Source organism: Nicotiana sylvestris, chromosome 6 (genome assembly GCF_000393655.2).
Source record: "Nicotiana sylvestris chromosome 6, ASM39365v2, whole genome shotgun sequence".
NCBI lineage: Eukaryota > Viridiplantae > Streptophyta > Magnoliopsida > Solanales > Solanaceae > Nicotiana > Nicotiana sylvestris.
In genome coordinates, this window is record NC_091062.1 from 157,240,261 (window position 1) to 157,258,042 (window position 17,782).

Below are 17,782 nucleotides of genomic sequence, written 5' to 3' on the forward strand. Positions count from 1 at the left end.
CAGTTTGGGTCATTGTTGATAAGCTGACCAAGTTAGCGCATTTTGTTCCTGTTGCAGCCACCTATTCGTCCGAAAGGTTAGCTGAGATTTATATCAGGGAGATTGTTCGCCTTCATGGGGTGCCTCTATCTATCATTTCGGATCGGGGTACGCAGTTTACCTCCCATGTCTGGAGAGCGGTTCAACAAGAGTTGGGCACCCAGGTTGAGTTGAGTACAACATTTCATCCCCAGACGGACTGTCAGTCCGAGAGGACTTTTCAGATTCTTGAGGACATGCTTCGAGCCTGTGTCATTGATTTTGGAGGCTCGTGGGACCAGTTTTTGCCTTTAGCAGAGTTCGCCTACAACAACAGCTACCAGTCTAGCATTCAGATGGCTCCGTATGAGGCGTTGTATGGTAGGCGATTTCGGTCTCCAGTTGGATGGTTTGAGCCGGGAGAGGCTCGATTATTGGGTATGAATCTGGTTCAGGAGGCCTTGGACAAGGTCAGGATTATTCAGGATAGACTTCGTACAGCTCAGTCCAGACAGAAGAGTTATGCAGACCGCAAGGTCAGAGATGTTGCTTTCATGGTCGGTGAGCGGGTATTGCTCCGTGTATCGCCTATGAAGGGCGTGATGAGATTTGGGAAGAAGGGCAAGCTCAGCCCTAGGTTCATCGGTCCATTTGAGATTCTTGATCGTGTGGGAGAGGTGGCTTATAGACTTGCCTTGCCACCTAGCTTGTCAGTTGTGCATCCCGTGTTTCATGTATCTATGCTCCGGAAGTAATCGCGGAGATCCATCGCACGTGTTGGATTTCAGCACTGTCCAATTGGACAAGGATCTGTCATATGAGGAGGAGCCGGTGGCTATTCTAGACCGGCAGGTTCGATAGTTGAGGTCGAAGAGTTTTCCTTCGGTGCGTGTTCAGTGGAGAGGTCAGCCTCCTGAGGCATCGACCTGGGAGTCCGAGTTCGATATGCGGAGCCGTTATCCTCATTTATTTCCCGACTCAGGTACTTCTTTCTTTTGTCCGTTCGAGGACGAACGAGTGTTTTAGAGGTGGAAAATGTGACAACCCAAAGGGTCATCACCGTAGTTATTCCTTGTTCCGCGCTTTCGAGGCCTTGAAAACCTCGCTTTTAGTTACCTCGATTGGCGAGCGCAGTTCAGGCGCGTAGCCAGAAAGTTTTTATGTTAGAATATGTGAATTATGTGAAACATTTGATGAATTTTGGTATTAATATGCATAATGTTGACTTCGGTCAACATTTTGGGTAAACGGACCCGGACCTGTGATTCGACGGTCCCGGAGGGTCCGTAGAAAAATATGGGACTTGGGCGTGTGCCCGGAATCAAATTCTGAGGTCCCAAGCCCGAGAAATGAATTTTTGAAAGAAATTGTTTTTCTGAAATTTGATATGAAAATTTGAAATGAAAAAGGGGTTAGAAAATATAGGTATCGGGCTCGTATTTTGGTTTCGACACCCGGTACAAGTCTTAAATATGTGTTAAGCACTATCTGTAAAGTTTGGCTAAAAACGGACGTCATATGACGTGTTTCGGACTAAAAATGGAGAATTTGAGTTATGAAAGTTGAAGAAAGAAAATCATGTGTTTGAGGCTTGATCCTATGTATATGATGTTATTTTGGCGATTTGATCGCACGAGTAAGTCCGTAAGATGTTTTTAAGGTTGTGTGCATGTTTGGTTTGGAGCCCCGAGGGCTCGGGTGAGTTTTGAATGGGGCCCGGGAGGTCTTGGACTTAAGAAAATGCAGGTTCAGGTGTTGCAGACACCAGCGCGGCCGCGGTCATTTCCGCGCGGTCCGTGCTGGAGCCGCGCGGCCGCGATGCCTTTCTGTGCGGTCCGCGTGGCTGAGTCTGAGGGCTAGGGTTTCGGGTCAACCAGCGCGGCCGCGCACCAAAACAGTGCGGTCCGCGCTGGAAGGTTTCAGAGAAGCCCCAATTTTTCTCCCACTCGGCGCGGCCGCAACACATTTTTGTGCGGTCCGCGCCAGGTCCTCAGAAAGGTATACAAGTTCGGAAAATCTCAGTCATTTTTCACTTTTCAAAAACCCAAAACCTAAGAGGCGATTTTCCAAACAACTTTTCTTCTCCAAAACGATTGGTAAGTGATTTCTAACTTAATTTCTTTATTCCTTAACATCTTTTAACATAATTTCAACTTCAAATCAAAGATTTTCATGGGGAAAATTGGGTGTTTTGGGTAGAACCTAGGTTTTCTACAAATTGAGAAGTTGGACCTCAATTTGGGGTCCGATTTAAAAACAAATCATATATTTGGATTCATGGGGGAATGGGTAACCGGGTTTTGGTCCGAACCTCGAGTTTCGACCACGTGGGTCCGGGGGTATTTTTGACCTTTTTGGGAAAAACCTTGAAAAATCTATTTTCATGCATTGGGGATGATTCATTTAGTAATTATTAATGTGATTAAGTAACTTATGACTAGATTCGAGCGGATTGGTGGTGGAATCAAGAGGTAAAGCTATACTAGAAGCGTGAGTTGAGTTTGGAGCATTCGAGGTAAGTGTTTGTTCTAACATTGGCTTGAGGGAATATGATTAGGATGATATTTGCTACTTGCTAATGAGGAGTACGGTGTATAGGCATGGTGACAGTTATCTATGCACCAGAGTCTAGCATGACCGTGAGTCTTGATTGCTTTTAATTCGAATAATGTGACACAAGCTCCTTGTTTATTTGAAAGTTTCATATAATGTGAACGGTTGAGGAAGAATGATTTAAAAGGAGAATGTGTTGTGAATACTCCCTTGCCGGGATGTGTAGACTGATATATATATTCTCCCGTGTCGGGATATTTTGGGCTATTAGTTGTACCCTTGCCGGGTTAAAGGTATTGAGTTGTTATTCTCCCCTGAAGGGGTCTACTATATGAAGTCAGATATTATGAACTATATTATGGGGTCGTGTGGCACGCCGTCCACTTATATATGATATTATGGGATCGTGTGGCACGCCGTCCACTTATATATGATATTATGGGATCGCGTGGCACGTTGTCCACTTATATATGATATTATGGGATCGTGTGGCATGCCGTCCACTTATATATGATATTATGGGATCGTGTGGAACGCCGTCCACTTATATACTATACTATGGGATCGTGTGGCACGCCGTCCACTTATATACTATACTATGGGATCGTGTGGCACGCTGTCCACTTATATATGATATTATGGGATCGTGTGGCACGCCGTCCACTATGTATATATATATATAGCATGGAAACCGGAGTTTCTTCTGTTTATTTCCGATATTTCATTTTTATTTGTTACTCCCCAATAGCGTGTCCCCTCCCAGTTTTACTTTGTATTATCTTGTTATTGTTTTCTTGCACTTGTTGTATATATATCTGTATAGGTTAATTGTGGTAGGTACTGTCTAGCCTCGTCACTACTTCACCGGGGTTAGGCCAGGCACTTACCAGCACATGGGGTCGGTTATGCTGATGCTACACTCTGTGCATTTTTGGTGCACAGATTAGGGAGCAGCTTACGGACCGCAACAATAGGACTTTTGGGAGCTATCTTCAGTCCAGGGACTCTCGAGGTAGCCTAGCTGTCGTTCGCAGGCCGAAGTCCCTTTCCATGTTTTTTTTTTGTTTGTTTATCTTGTATCAGACAAACATGATGTATTTTCCCTTCAGATATTGATTGTAGTATTCTGCTGTAGTCCGTGAGCTAGTGACACCAGACTCTGGGTAGCATTTTGGTTCAAACTTCCGCACTTTTGGTTTTCAGTTGCTTTAGATTTAAAGTCTTCCGCTTAGATTTTGTCTCATTTATTATATTATTTAAAAGAAAGCAAGAAAGGTGTTTTAAATATTTGGCTTGCCTAGCTCCGATAGTAGGCAAGCCTAACACTTGCGGAAACATAATAATTGCGGAAAAATAGAATACCATATTTAATTATCTAAAAAGGAAATTGTACTGAATGTCGCTCGGCATATACGACTCAATATCTCAAGACTAAAACAATCCCAAAACCCGGAAACTCACGGGAAAACACAGGCTACAGAAATGTATAGTGAGGCTCCAAACTCCAGAATATCTAACAAACGGAAGGAAAGAGAACTAAGTACTAAAGATAGAATAAAGAGGGAGACTCGTCGGTCTGCGGACGCAGCAGATCTACCTCGAAGTCTCCGTAGTCCTCCTGTCTCACTGATAGTGCGCCTGAGTAGAGATACCTGGATCTGCACATGAAAATATGCGCAGAAGAGGCGTGAGTACACCACAACGGTACTCAGTAAGTGCCAAGCCTAACCTCGGTTGGGTAGTGACGAGGAAGGTCAGGGCCCTACTGAGGTTATATAAAATATAAAGATGTCAGGATAAGATAAGCAGTGCAATTGAAAACCTACAGTAAGAATTTATGCAGGATAATAAGAGTACAATAACGGAAACAATGATGAAAGCAAACCATAAGGAAAGTAATCGGGAATCTCTAAGTATCCCGAGGATCTCTTAGTATCCTCGACGTGTACTAGGGACCTCTTGGTATCCCGCGGATCTCTCGGTATCCTCAATATAAGCCGGGGATCTCTTGGTATCCCGAGGATCTCTTGGTATCCTGAATACGTACTAGGGATCTCTTGGTTTCCCGAGGATCTCTCGGTATCCTCAATATAAGTCAGGGATATCTTGGTATCCCGAGGATCTCTTGGTATCCTCAATATATGTGCGAGGGATCTCCCGAGAATCTAACCTGTAGTCCCAAAGTAAATGTGCAGGGGGGATCTCCCGGGAATCTAACCCGTAGTTCCAAAGTAAATGTGCAGGGGGAATCTCCCGGGAATCTAACCCGTAGTCCCAATTTAAAACACAGAGCAGAAACACAAGAATATTAAATTAAACGCTAATTTCGTACCAAGTAAATATTTACTTCTAGCCTAACATGCTTCACGTAATGCAATTCAGGCAATTTAAGCAAATATGCAATTTAGTCAACTAAATATGCCTTTCTAGACTAGCAACATGCTAAATTCACAAGTAGAATAAAACAAGAAAAGAACTCAATTGAAATACTTAAGGAAAAACCGGATTTTCAACAATCAGCTCAAGTACGCGCTCGTCACCTCACGTACATGGCATTTCAATTATCAAATATAGCACATCCTAGGGGGGAAAGGTCCCCCACACAAGGTTAGACAAGCCACTTACCTCTAATGCTCCAACTCAAGTTTCGATTATAGCTTTACCTCTCGAATTCACCACCCAACCGCTCGAATCTAGTCACAAATTACGTGAATGCATTAATAATTACTAATGGAACTAACCCCAATGCACAAAAATAGTTTTTACAAGGTTTTTTTCCCAAAAAGTTCAAAAATAACCCCGGACTCACGTGGTCGAAACTCGAGGTTCGGACCAAAACCCTGTTACCCATTCTCCCACGAATCCAAATATATGTTTTGTTTTGAAATCGGACCCCAAATCGAGGTCCAACTTCTCAATTCGTAGAAAACCTAGGTTCTACCCAAAACACCCAATTTCCCCCATGAAAATCTTTGTTTTGAAGTTGAAATCATGTTAAAAGATGTTAAGTGAAGAAAATGAGTTAGAAATCACTTACCAATCGTTTTGAAGAAGAAACGTTGTTTGGAAAATTGCCTCTTAGGTTTTTGGTTTTTGAAAAGTGGAAAAATGGCTGAAAATCCCGACTTTATACATTTTGCTGGGGGCTGGCGCGGACCGCACAGAAATGCACCGCGGCTGCGCCGAGGGAGGGAAGAAGTGGGCTTCCTCTGAACCCACCCAGCGCGGACCGCACTGATTTGGTGCGCGGCGGCGCTGGTCGACCTGGCTACCCCTTCTGAACCCCACCACGCGGACCGCACAGAAAAGTGCCGCGGCCGCGTGGCTTCCAGCGCGGACCGCGCGGAAATGGCCGTGGCTGCGCCGGACCTGCAACACCTGAACCTGCATTTTTTTTAAGTCTAAGACCTCTCGAGCCCACTCAAAACTCACCCGATCCCTCGGGGCTCCAAACCAAACATACACGTGATCTTAAAAACATCTTACGGTCTCATTTGTGCTATCAAATTGCCAAAATAACATCATATACATAGAATCAAGCCTCAAAACACATGATTTTCTTTCAACTTTCATAAAACTCCAATTCCCCATTTTAAGTCCGAAACACGTCATATGACGTCCGTTTTTAGCCAAACTTTACAGATAGTGCTTAAAACATATTTAAGACTCGTACCGGGCGTAGGAACCAAAATACGAGCCCGATACCACAGTTTTCTGATCAATTTCCTTCTTCATTTTCCTTAATTAATTTCAGAAAACAATTTCACACAAAATTTTATTTCTCGGGCTTGGGACCTCGGAATTTAATTCCGGGCACACGCCCAAGTCCCATATTTTTCTACAGACCCTCCGGGACCATCGAATCAGAGGTCTGGGTCCGTTTACCCAAAATGTTGACCGAAGTCAATATTATGCGTATTAAATATCAAAATTTATCAAATTTCTCACAAAATTTGCATATTTCAACATAAAAGCTTTCTGGCTTCGCTTCCGGACTGTGCACGCAATATTGAGGCAACTAAAAGCGATGTTTTCAAGGCCTCAGAAGCATGTAACAAGGAAGAATTACGGTGATGCCCCTTTGGGTCGTCACAGTTCTCATTTGTGTTATAACCCGAAAAGTGCTAGAATTTTGCACTACCTGTACTGATTAGAATAGTCTCATAATAAGTGCGGGTTTTATATGATTCACCCGGGTAGTATAATCCATTAATCAGATATCTCTTGAATATCTTCCATGGTTCATCTTTTCGCTGAATCTCAAAATTTTCTAGGAGAAATATTATTTCTTTCTTTGGTAATTTTTCGTAAGACTTAATATCATCATTGTCTTCTTCTCTAGCGATTGAAGCAAATGTATTACTTTGCTTTTTGGAAGCCAAATATGCCTGTAGATGACCATATAATGGATCATCTTCTGGAATATCATCCAGATGTATAGACGGACCTGATGAAGAATCTCCTTTATGAAAAATCTTTGAGTTTATTAAACTCCTTTTCCCTGTTTGTATCACTGGAGAATTTGATAAGGATCCGTATGACGATCCTTGAGAATATGATCTACTAGGGGAATATCTTCCCCTACCTCTGCCTCTGGTGGCCCATGAAGGGTCCATTCTGCACAAATAACAAGTCAATTTATTCTGAGAAGCAATAATCCAGCATATCATCCCTAATAATTTTAGTATAGGTATGAATTCCTAACAATTTCAATATGATTATGATTTTTAATCCGGTTATCAACGATATCTTCAATTATCAAATTAATTATGAGACTTTGTAGATCTCGATTTAATCTAACCACTTTAAGGATAGTAATTAATAATTCTTCTTCTAGAAAGGTCCTATAAAAATTCATAATTAATCAAGGTATTCTCGGGATAAGAAATCCGGAAGGGAATTATCAATTCCTTTTGTATTGAATTTCAAAATCAAAAGGCGCTAGCTGAGCTTGCCATCTAGCAAATATTAACTTAGACGCATCATGTTTGAAATCTTTGTCAAACATATATTTAACAGATTGAGCATCAGTTTTTATTAAAAACTTTTGATTATATAAATCATCTTGAAATTTAAAACACATTTAACAATAGTCAACATTTCATGAGCCACAGTAGCATAGTTCTTCTGGGCTTCGGTCCATTTACCAGAGTGAAATCTTATCAGGTATTCACTCTTATTGTTGGGATTCACTTGTTTTAAAATCCCACCGTAGCCAACGTTGGACGCATCGGTCTCGATAATATTTTGCCATATAGGATTAGCAAGAGTTAAGTAAGGTAAAGAGTTAACACGTTGTTTAATACTTTTGACTAACGCAGTATGCTGGTCAGTCTATGGCTGCTTATGATCCTTTTTCAGGTTGTCGTATAAAGGGGCTAGATTGTCACGACCCAAATCCCGGTCGTGATGGCGCCCAACACACTACTAGTCAAGCCCGACTATTAGTCACACTTAACCCAATTTGTCAAAAATAGCGGATGGAAATATCAATTAATTCACGATCAAAGTACTGAAGAGTTTAACAAAATACACGACATGATCTCTCTAGGACCCGGTGTCACGAATATGAGCCTCTAGAATACAAAATATCACCCTAATACATAGTGTATCCAAAGTCTGATAATGCAGAAATAAAAAGGATAGGATAGGAGGGAAGAAATCAATGTTGCGAACGCTGTGCAGCTACCTTGATACTCCCGAAATGCTGGAATCCATTGATCAACTGGATCTACTATGCCTGAGACTGCCCTGGATCTGCACACAAGGTGCAGGGAGTAAAGTGAGTACTCCGACCCAGTGAGTAGTAAAAGTAACTACAGTCCGAAGATAAGAAAATCCAGTAAATACACAAAGTAAGCTAAAATCTAAATATACAGCAACATATGGAACTGAACAGCTAAACAACAGTATAAAGGCAAATACATGAATGCAATGCAATGCATATGATGGTACATTCCAGTACCCACTGCGGTGTGCAGCCCGAGCCATCCATATTTATTTATCGTCGATGGCGCTCACTGGGGGTGTGTACAGACTTCGGAGGGGCTCCTATAGCCCTAGCGCAATATCTTGGTCAGTCAATGTTACCTGACCGGTCAGCCATTGTTACCTGACCAATTTATATCACACAGTGCCATTGTTACCACTATTCCAAGTATATATCACACAGTGCCATTGTTACCACTGTTCCAAGTATATATTACAGTGTCATTGTTACCACTGTTTCAAGTATAACATACGGTGTCATTGTTGCCACTGTTTCAAGTCACTTTATAATCTGTCCAGAAAATAATATAGTAAGGCCCTTGGGCATTTACAAAGTAGAAGTTCCCAGACCGAAATATATTTAAAACGTCATTTAAGTTTTCAACACTTAGAATTATGGCTGAGTTTGCATGGCAGCATTTAAAATCTTGGACTGAAATTAAATGATATGCAAATTATGCTAAGCAGTAATGTAAATCCTCGAAGGATTTTTCAAGTCGGCACAAGGCCCCAAACATGGCATTAAGCCCAGTAATATCAATAAAGTGTGTGTATCAATCACCAGTATAGTATAAACATCACACGGGATGGACAAGGTCACAATCCCCGATAGTATCAGACCCCGCCCTTACCATGTAGTGCGTGTCACGCCTCAATATAGCGTTACGATGTGAAAGTCCGGGGTTTCAAACCCTCAGAACAGCATTTACATCTATTACTCACCTCTAACCGGCCGTAGACTAGTCCGCAATGCCCTTTCCTCTTGAATCGACCTCTTCGCGCGTCGAATCTAGTCAAAACCACAACGAATACGTCACAATAGGCTAAGGGAATATAACCCAATCGAAAAGACTCGAAAAATGTCGAAAATCACGAAATTAGCAAAACTCGAGCCCCGGGCCCACGTCTCGAAATTCAGAAATTTTTACATCAATACGACCCTTATCTCGCCACGAGTCTATACATACCAAATTCACAAAAATCGGAGTTCATTTGACCCCTCAAATCACCATTTAATTCTCTTAAGTTTCAAGCCCTAAACCACCATTTTTGTCCATAAATTACTTGAGTTTTCAGCTCTAATCCATGTATTTAACTTGGAAATAAGTAGAAACAACTCACCTTTGATGCTTGATGAAATCCCCCTTGAAATTCTCTCCAAAATAATCCAAGCCAAATGAAAGAAATGAAAGAAATAAGCCAAATCCGTGTTTAAAAGAATCTGCCCGTGCTTCGTCGAGTTGTACCTTGCACTTGTGCTATACAAGTTGTACATCCTATTAAAAATTTTCCTTGTCGGACACCTTCTGTTTAAACACCCATAACGTCTTGTATAAATATCCAAATGACAAACGGTTTGAAGATTTAGAAACTAGACTCGACGATCTTTAATTTGATAGGTTGTACACCATATAACTATTTATATATCCCGAGATATGAGCTTATGATGTAGGCTCTCCGAAATCAGAAAATTATGGAGAACGAGCTCCACCAGTCATATTCAATTGACCGTAACATTCTCTACAGATGTCCAAATTGCAATTTCCTTAGCTTTCTGGAAACTAGACATGAAGGGCTACAACTTTTGTTTTTAAACCATCTCAAAATTCCTTATATATCAAAAGATATCGGCCTCCAAAGTATGATACACGATTACATTTTGCTGTGCAGAGACAGCTTCTGCAACAGCTTTTCTTCTTTTTTCGTTTTGGTCCGAATTTCATTCCGTTAACCTTACGAAATCCACCCGAGGCCCTCGGGACCTTAACCAATTATATCAACATGTCCCACAATGTCATTCAAACTTGTTCCAACCTTCGAAACACCCAAAATAACGTCAAAACATCAAATCATCATCGGATTCAAGCCTATGCACTTTGAAACTTCTATCTTTCACATCCGATGCGGAAAACGTCAAAACTAGTCCGAATGACCTCAAATTTTGCAGACAAGTCCAAAATGACATAACTAAGCTACAACAACTCTCGTAATTCCATTCCGACCCTCGGACGAAAATCTCACCTATCAATCGGAATTCGCCAAAATACTAACTTTGCCAATTCAAGCTTAATTCTACACCGGTCATCACAAAAATATTCTGGACACACTCCTAAGTCCCAAATCACCTAACGAAGCTATCTGAACCATAAAATTCGCATTTCGAGCTCTCTAACACATAAGTCAATATTCGGTTGACTTTTCCAACTTAAGCTTCCTTAAAAGAGACTAAGTGTCTCAAACCTTACCAAAATCATTCCGGAGTGACTTCAAATTTTGCACACAAGTCACATTCGACGTTACGGACTTGCCCAAACTTTCGGATTTGCATTCTGACTCCGATATCAAAATTTCCATTTCCGGTCGAATTTTTCTCAAAAACCTTCAAATTTCTATACTTAGCCAAATGACTTCAAAATGACCTCCGGACATCTGAATTCACTTCCGATCGCGCTACCAATCCTTAAATCATCCCCCGAAACTAACTGAATCATCGGAAATCAATTATGAGACCTCTAACTCACAAGTCAACTTCCGGTTGACTTTTCTAAACTAATTCCTCATTAAAGAGACTATTTGTCCCAATTTCTACCAAACTCGATCCGAATTGACTCAAATTCACCAAATACACATATTGAAGCATGAATAAGCATATAACGGGGAATATGGGACGGAATTACAGGAGACGACGGGTCGGGTCGTCACATTCTCCCAAACTAAAACAAACGCTCGTCATCGAGCGAGTTAAGAAACATACCTGGAGTTTCAAATAGGTGTGGGTATCTGCTCCGCATCTCTTGCTCGTTCTCCTAAGTAACCTCCTCCACGGGCCGATCTCTCCACTGTACTTTCACTGATGCTATATCTTTCGACCTCAATTTTCGAACCTGTCGACCTAAAATAGCCACTGGCTCCACATCATAAGTTAAATCTTCCCCTAGCTGTACTGTATTGAAATCCAATATATGAGATGGGTCCCCAACATACTTTCGGAGCATAGAAACATGGAATACCGGGTGAACACCCGACAAACTAGGTGGCAAGGCAAGCATATAAGCCATCTCTCCAACCTTCCTAAGTATTTCAAAAAGTCCAATAAATCGCTGACTTAGCTTTCCTTTCTTTCCAAATCTCATAACACCCTTCATGGGTGAAACCTTCAGCAAAACCTTCTCACCCGCCATGAATGACACATCCCGGACCTTCCGGTCCGCATAACTCTTCTGACACGACTGAGCTGTGCGAAGTCTTTCCTGAATCACCTTCACCTTTTCTAAGGCACCCTGGACCAAATCCGTCCCCAACAACCTAGCCTCGCCGGGCTCGAACCAACCAAGTGGAGATCTACACCGCCTCCCATATAAGGCCTCATACGGTGCCATCTGAATACTGGACTGATAGCTGTTGTTGTAGGCAAACTCTGCATGTGGTAAAAATTCAACCCAAGAACCTCCAAAATCAATCACACAAGCATGCAACATATTCTCCAATATCTGAATAGTACGCTCGGACTGTCCGTCCGTCTGAGGATGAAATGCTGAACTCAGCTCCACCGGAGTACCCAACTCGTGATGAAAAGTCCTCCAAAACTGAGAAGTGAACTGAGAAGTGAACCGAGTACCTCTATCCGAAACGATGGAAACTGGAACACCATGCAACCGCACAATCTCCTGAATAAAGATTCTCGCCAGCCGCTCCGAGGAGTATGTAGTACATACTGGAATGAAATACGCTGACTTAGTCAGTCGACCCACAACGACCCAAATCGAATCGAACTTCTTCAAAGTCTGACGAAGACCAGTCACGAAGTCCATAGTAACTCTCTCCCATTTCCACTCAGGAATAACCATCTGCTGTAGCAAACCGTCTGGCCTCTGATGCTTATATTTCACCTGCTGATAGTTGAGATACCGAGCCACATATCCCACAATGTCTTTCTTCATTCTCCTCCACCAGTAATGTTGTCTCAAGTCTCGATACATCTTCGCGGCACCTGGATGGATGGAATACCGCGAACTGTGGGCCTCCTCAAGAATCAAATCTCTAAGCCCATCAATATCGGGCACACAAATACGGCCTTGCATCCTCAATACACCATCATCACCTATAGCCACATCTCTGGCATCACCTCGCTGAACCCGATCTCTAAGGTCAAGCAAATGTGGATCATCATACTGGTGCTCTCTGATGCGATCATATAAGGAAGATCGAGAAATCACACTCGCCAACACTCGGCTAGGCTCAGAAATATCTAGCCGCACCATCTGATAGGCCAAAGCCTGAACATCAACTGCAAGAGGTCTCTCCCCAACTGGAATGTAAGCCAAACTCCCCATACTGATTGCCTTTCGGCTCAAAGCATCGGCCACTACATTGGCCTTACCCGGATGATACAGAATAGTAATATCATAGTCTTTAAGCAACACAAGCCATCTCCGCTGCCTCAAATTAAGATCTTTTTGCTTAAATAAATACTGAAGACTGCGATGATTAGTGAATACCTCACAAGATACGCCGTACAAATAGTGCCTCCAAATCTTCAAGGCATGAACTATAGCAGCCAACTCTAAATCATGAACAGGATAGTTCTTCTCATGGGGCTTCAACTGACGAGAAGCATAAGCGATAACTCTACCCTCCTGCATTAGCACACAACCAATCCCAACTCTGGAAGCATCACAATATACCGTGTATGAACCTGCAGCTGAAGGTAACACCAACACTGGAGCTGTGGTCAAAAGTGACTTGAGCTTCTGAAAGCTCTCGTCGCACTCGTCTGACAATAAAAATGGAGCACCTTTCTGAGTCAACTTGGTCAAGGGCGATGCGATGGATGAAAATCCCTAAACAAACCGACGATAATAGCCTGCAAGCCCAAGAAAACTCCGGATCTCTGTGGCTGAGGAAGGTCTAGACCAAATCTGCACTGCTTCTATCTTCCTTGGATCAACCTGAATACCCTCGCTGGACACTATGTGTCCCAAGAATGCCACAGAACTTAGCCAAAACTCACACTTGGAGAATTTAGCATAAAGTTTCTCCTCCCTCAATCTCTGCAACACTACACACAAATGTCGGGCGTGCTCCTCCTGGCTACGCGAGTATACCAGAATATCATCAATGAATACAATGACAAAAGAATCCAGATACGACCGAAATACACTGTTCATTAGATGCATGAACGCTGCTGGGCATTGGTCAGCCCAAAAGACATGACTAGAAATTCATAGTGGACATATCTAGTCCTGAATGCAGTCTTAGGAATATCTGAATCCCTGATCTTCAACTGGTGATAACCCGAACGAAGGTCGATCTTAGAAAACACCCTCGCTCCCGGAAACTGATCAAATAAGTTATCAATGCGAGGTAAAAGATACTTGTTTTTCACTGTTACCTTGTTCAACTACCTATAATCAATGCACATTCTCATTGTGCCATCTTTCTTTTTCACAAATAACACAAGTGCACCCCACGGGGACACAGTAGGCTGAATAAACCTCTTTTCTAGGAGTTCCTGAAGCTGCTCTTTCAATTCTTTTAGATCCGCTGGTGCCATGCGGTATGGCAGAATAGAAATGGGCTTAGCGCCCGGCACTAGGTCAATAACAAAATCAATATCCTGATCTGGCGGCATGCCTGACAAGTCTGCAGGAAATACATCAGGAAAGTCCCTAACAACTGGGACAGAATCAATACTGGAAGTCTCAGCTCCCACATCACGCACGAAGGCCAAATATGATAAACAGTCGTTCCCAACCATACGTTGGGCTTTCAAGAAAGAAATTACTCTACTAGGAACATAATCAGTCATACCACGCCACTCGATCCTCGGAACACCCGGAATAGCCAAAGTAACTGTCATAGCATGACAGTCTAGAATAGCATGACACGGAGATAGCCAGTCCATGCCCAGAATAATATCAAAATCTACCATTCTCAACAGCAATAGATCAACTCGGGTCTCCAGACCCCTAATAGTCACAATACACGACCGATACACACGATCCACAATAACAGTATCGCCCACCGGGGTAGACACATGAACAGGTAAAGCAAGAGACTCCCAGGGTATACTTAACTGACGAGAAAAATATGAAGACACATAAGAATAGGTGGATCTGGGATCAAATAAGACAGAGGCATCTGTGTGGCAGACTAAGATAATACCTGTGATAACAGCATCTAACGCAAGAGCATCTGTCCTATCTGGGATAGCATAAAACCGAGCCGGACCACCGCCCGATCCACCTCCCCATCTAGGGCGACCTCTAGCTGTATGACCCTCACCCCTAGCTGATTGAGTGGGTGCTGAAGTAAATGGTACAGAAGATGAGGAATGGCCCCTCTACTGAGACTGACTGCCACGAAGCCGAGGACAATGCCTCATCATGTGACCAAACTCTCCACACTCGTAACAACTACCCGACGGTGGATGAGGGAACTGATGGGAACCCTCACACCAAAGTGACTAGCTGATACACTCGGCACTGAAGAACCCTGGACTGAAGGAGCATGTGATGAACTCTGTGCTGGAAGGGCACCAAAAGAAGACTAACCCTGCTGAAATCCCTGATGACCACGGCCTGAAGATGCCCCTCGATACTCGGAACGAGCCGACTGATGAGGCCTATAAGAACGACCCCTGCTCTGCTGAAATTGGCTCCTAGACAAAGCACCACTAAAACTACCTGATCCACGAGGCCTCTTGGCCTCCCGCTCCTCTCTCTCTTGACGACGATCTGCCTCAATATCTCGGGCAATATCGACTGCATCCTCAAAAGTATGGCTTAGAATCCTCTCTCGAGCCATCAGGATACGGATGGGATAAATGAGCCAATCCACGAACCTCCTAATCCTTTCCCGATCAGTCGGGACCATCCATGGAGCATAACGAGCTAACTCTAAAAACCTCACCTCGTACTGAGATACGATCATATCTCCCTGACGAAAATACTCAAACTGCCTGCGCCGCTCCTCTCTCTGAGATCGCGGTACCCACTTCTCCAGAAAGAGAGTGGAGAACTCCTGCCATGACAAGGGAGCTGAACCTACCGGCCTACGCCGCTCATATGCCTCCCACCAAGTGAAGGCTGCACCTGAGAACTGAAAAGTAGTAAAGGATACACCGCTAGTCTCCAAGATCCCTGTTGTCCGCAGCATGCGTCTACACATGTCAAGAAAACCTTGGGCATCCTCGCCCTGAGCACCACTTAAAGGAGGAGGTGCAAGTCTGCTGAATCTCTCAAGATGACGCTGCTCATCGTCTGGCATAACTGGGACCATAACCTCCTGAACCGGGGCAACCGGCTAAACTGGGGCAACCTGATGTACTAGTGGTGCCTGTGGGGTCTGTAATCCCTGCACTACCGGCTCAGGTGTGTGAGCAACGGGGGTCTGACTGCCACCCCCTTCCTGTGAAGTAGCTACTGCAGTGGTAGCTGAAACTGCCTGAGTCAGGCCAGTGCAAACTGATAAGATATGTGCTAAGGCCTCCTGAAGACCTAGAATGACAATAGGCACAGTTGGTGCCTAAACATGTGCTGCTGGAATCTCTACAGCTAGAGCCTAATCCTGTTCCGGAGCAACTGGTGTGTCAACAGGTGCTGCCCCTGCGGCTCTGCCTTGACCACGACCACGTCCACGGCCTCTGGTGGCCTCAGTAAGTGGCAATGGTGGTCGTCCGTCCTGTCCATTAGCTCGTGTTCTTGCCATCTGCGAGAGAATAGAATAACAAAATTCAGGTTTTTTTTGGGATCAACAAAGTCGCACGATAAGAATTCCAAGAATATGAAATTTTTCTAAAGGTTCTGCAGCCTCCCGAGGATAAGTACAAACGTCTCCGTACCGATCCGCGTGACTCTACTAAACTGGCTCATGACTCGTGAGACCAAGTAACCTAGGCTCTGATACCAACTTGTCACGACCCAATCCCGGTCGTGATGGCGCCCAACATACTACTAGGCAAGCCCGACTATTAGTCACACTTAACCCAATTTGTCAAAAAATAGCGGATGGAAATATCAATTAATTCACGATCAAAGTAATGAAGAGTTTAACAAAATACACGACATGATCTCTCTAGGACCCGGTGTCACGAATATGAGCCTCTAGAATACAAAATATCACCCTAATACATAGTGTATCCAAAGTCTGATAATGCATAAATAAAAAGGATAGGATATGAGGGAAGAAATCAATGCTGCGAACGCTGTGCAGCTACCTTGATACTCCCGAAATGCTGGAATCCGTTGATCAACTGGATCTACTATGCCTGAGACTGCCCTAGATCTGCACACAAGGTGCAGGGAGTAAAGTGAGTACTCCGACCCAGTGAGTAGTAAAAGTAACTACAGTCCGAAGATAAGAAAATCCAGTAAATACCCAAAGTAAGCTAAAATCTAAATATACAGCAACATATGGAACTGGACAGCTAAACATCAGTATAAAGGCAAATACATGAATGCAATGCAATGCATGTTCGTACATTCCAGTACCCACGGTGGCGTGCAGCCCGAGCCATCCATATTTATTTATCGTCGACAACGCTCACTAGTGGTGTGTACAGACTCCGGAGGGGCTCCTACAGCCCAAGCTCAATATCTTGGTCAGTCATTGTTACCTGACCAATTTATATCACACAGTGTCATTGTTACCACCATTCCAAGTATATATTACAGTGTCATTGTTACCACTGTTCCAAGTATATATTACAGTGTCATTGTTACCACTGTTTCAAGTATAACATACGGTGTCATTGTTGCCATTGTTTCAAGTCACTTTATAATCCGTCCAAAAAATAATATAGTAAGGCCCTTGGGCATTTACAAAGTAGAAGTTCCCAGCCCGAAATACATTTAAAATGTCATTTAAGTTTTCAACACTTAGAATTATGGCTGAGTTTGCAAGGCAGCATTTAAAACCTTGGACTGAAATTAAATGATATGCAAATCATGCTAAGCAGTAATGTAAATCCTCGAAGGATTTTTCAAGTCGGCACAAGGCCCCAAACATGGCATCAAGCCCAGTAATATCAATAAAGTGTCTGTATCAATCACCAGTATAGTATAAACATCACACGGGATGGACCAAGTCACAATCCCCAATAGTATCCAACCCCGAACTCACCATGGAGTGTGTGTCACTCCTCAATATAGCGTTACGATGTTAAAGTCCGGGGTTTCAAACCCTCAGAACAACATTTACATCTATTACTTACCTCTAACCG

The 17,782-nt window shown here is 43.2% G+C and overlaps 1 protein-coding gene across 1 annotated transcript; it reads right to left on the reverse strand.

The window, feature by feature from the left end:
* Positions 1-13,400: 13,400 nt before the first annotated feature.
* On the reverse strand, positions 13,401-15,840 carry LOC104241227 (uncharacterized). Its single transcript, XM_070149410.1, has 4 exons — positions 15,114-15,840; positions 14,725-14,865; positions 13,965-14,202; positions 13,401-13,650 (listed from the first exon to the last, which is right to left on the reverse strand). The coding sequence occupies exons 1-4, from the start codon at positions 15,838-15,840 to the stop codon at positions 13,401-13,403; spliced, it is 1,356 nt and encodes a 451-aa protein (XP_070005511.1).
* Between the last annotated feature and the right edge of the window lie 1,942 nt (positions 15,841-17,782).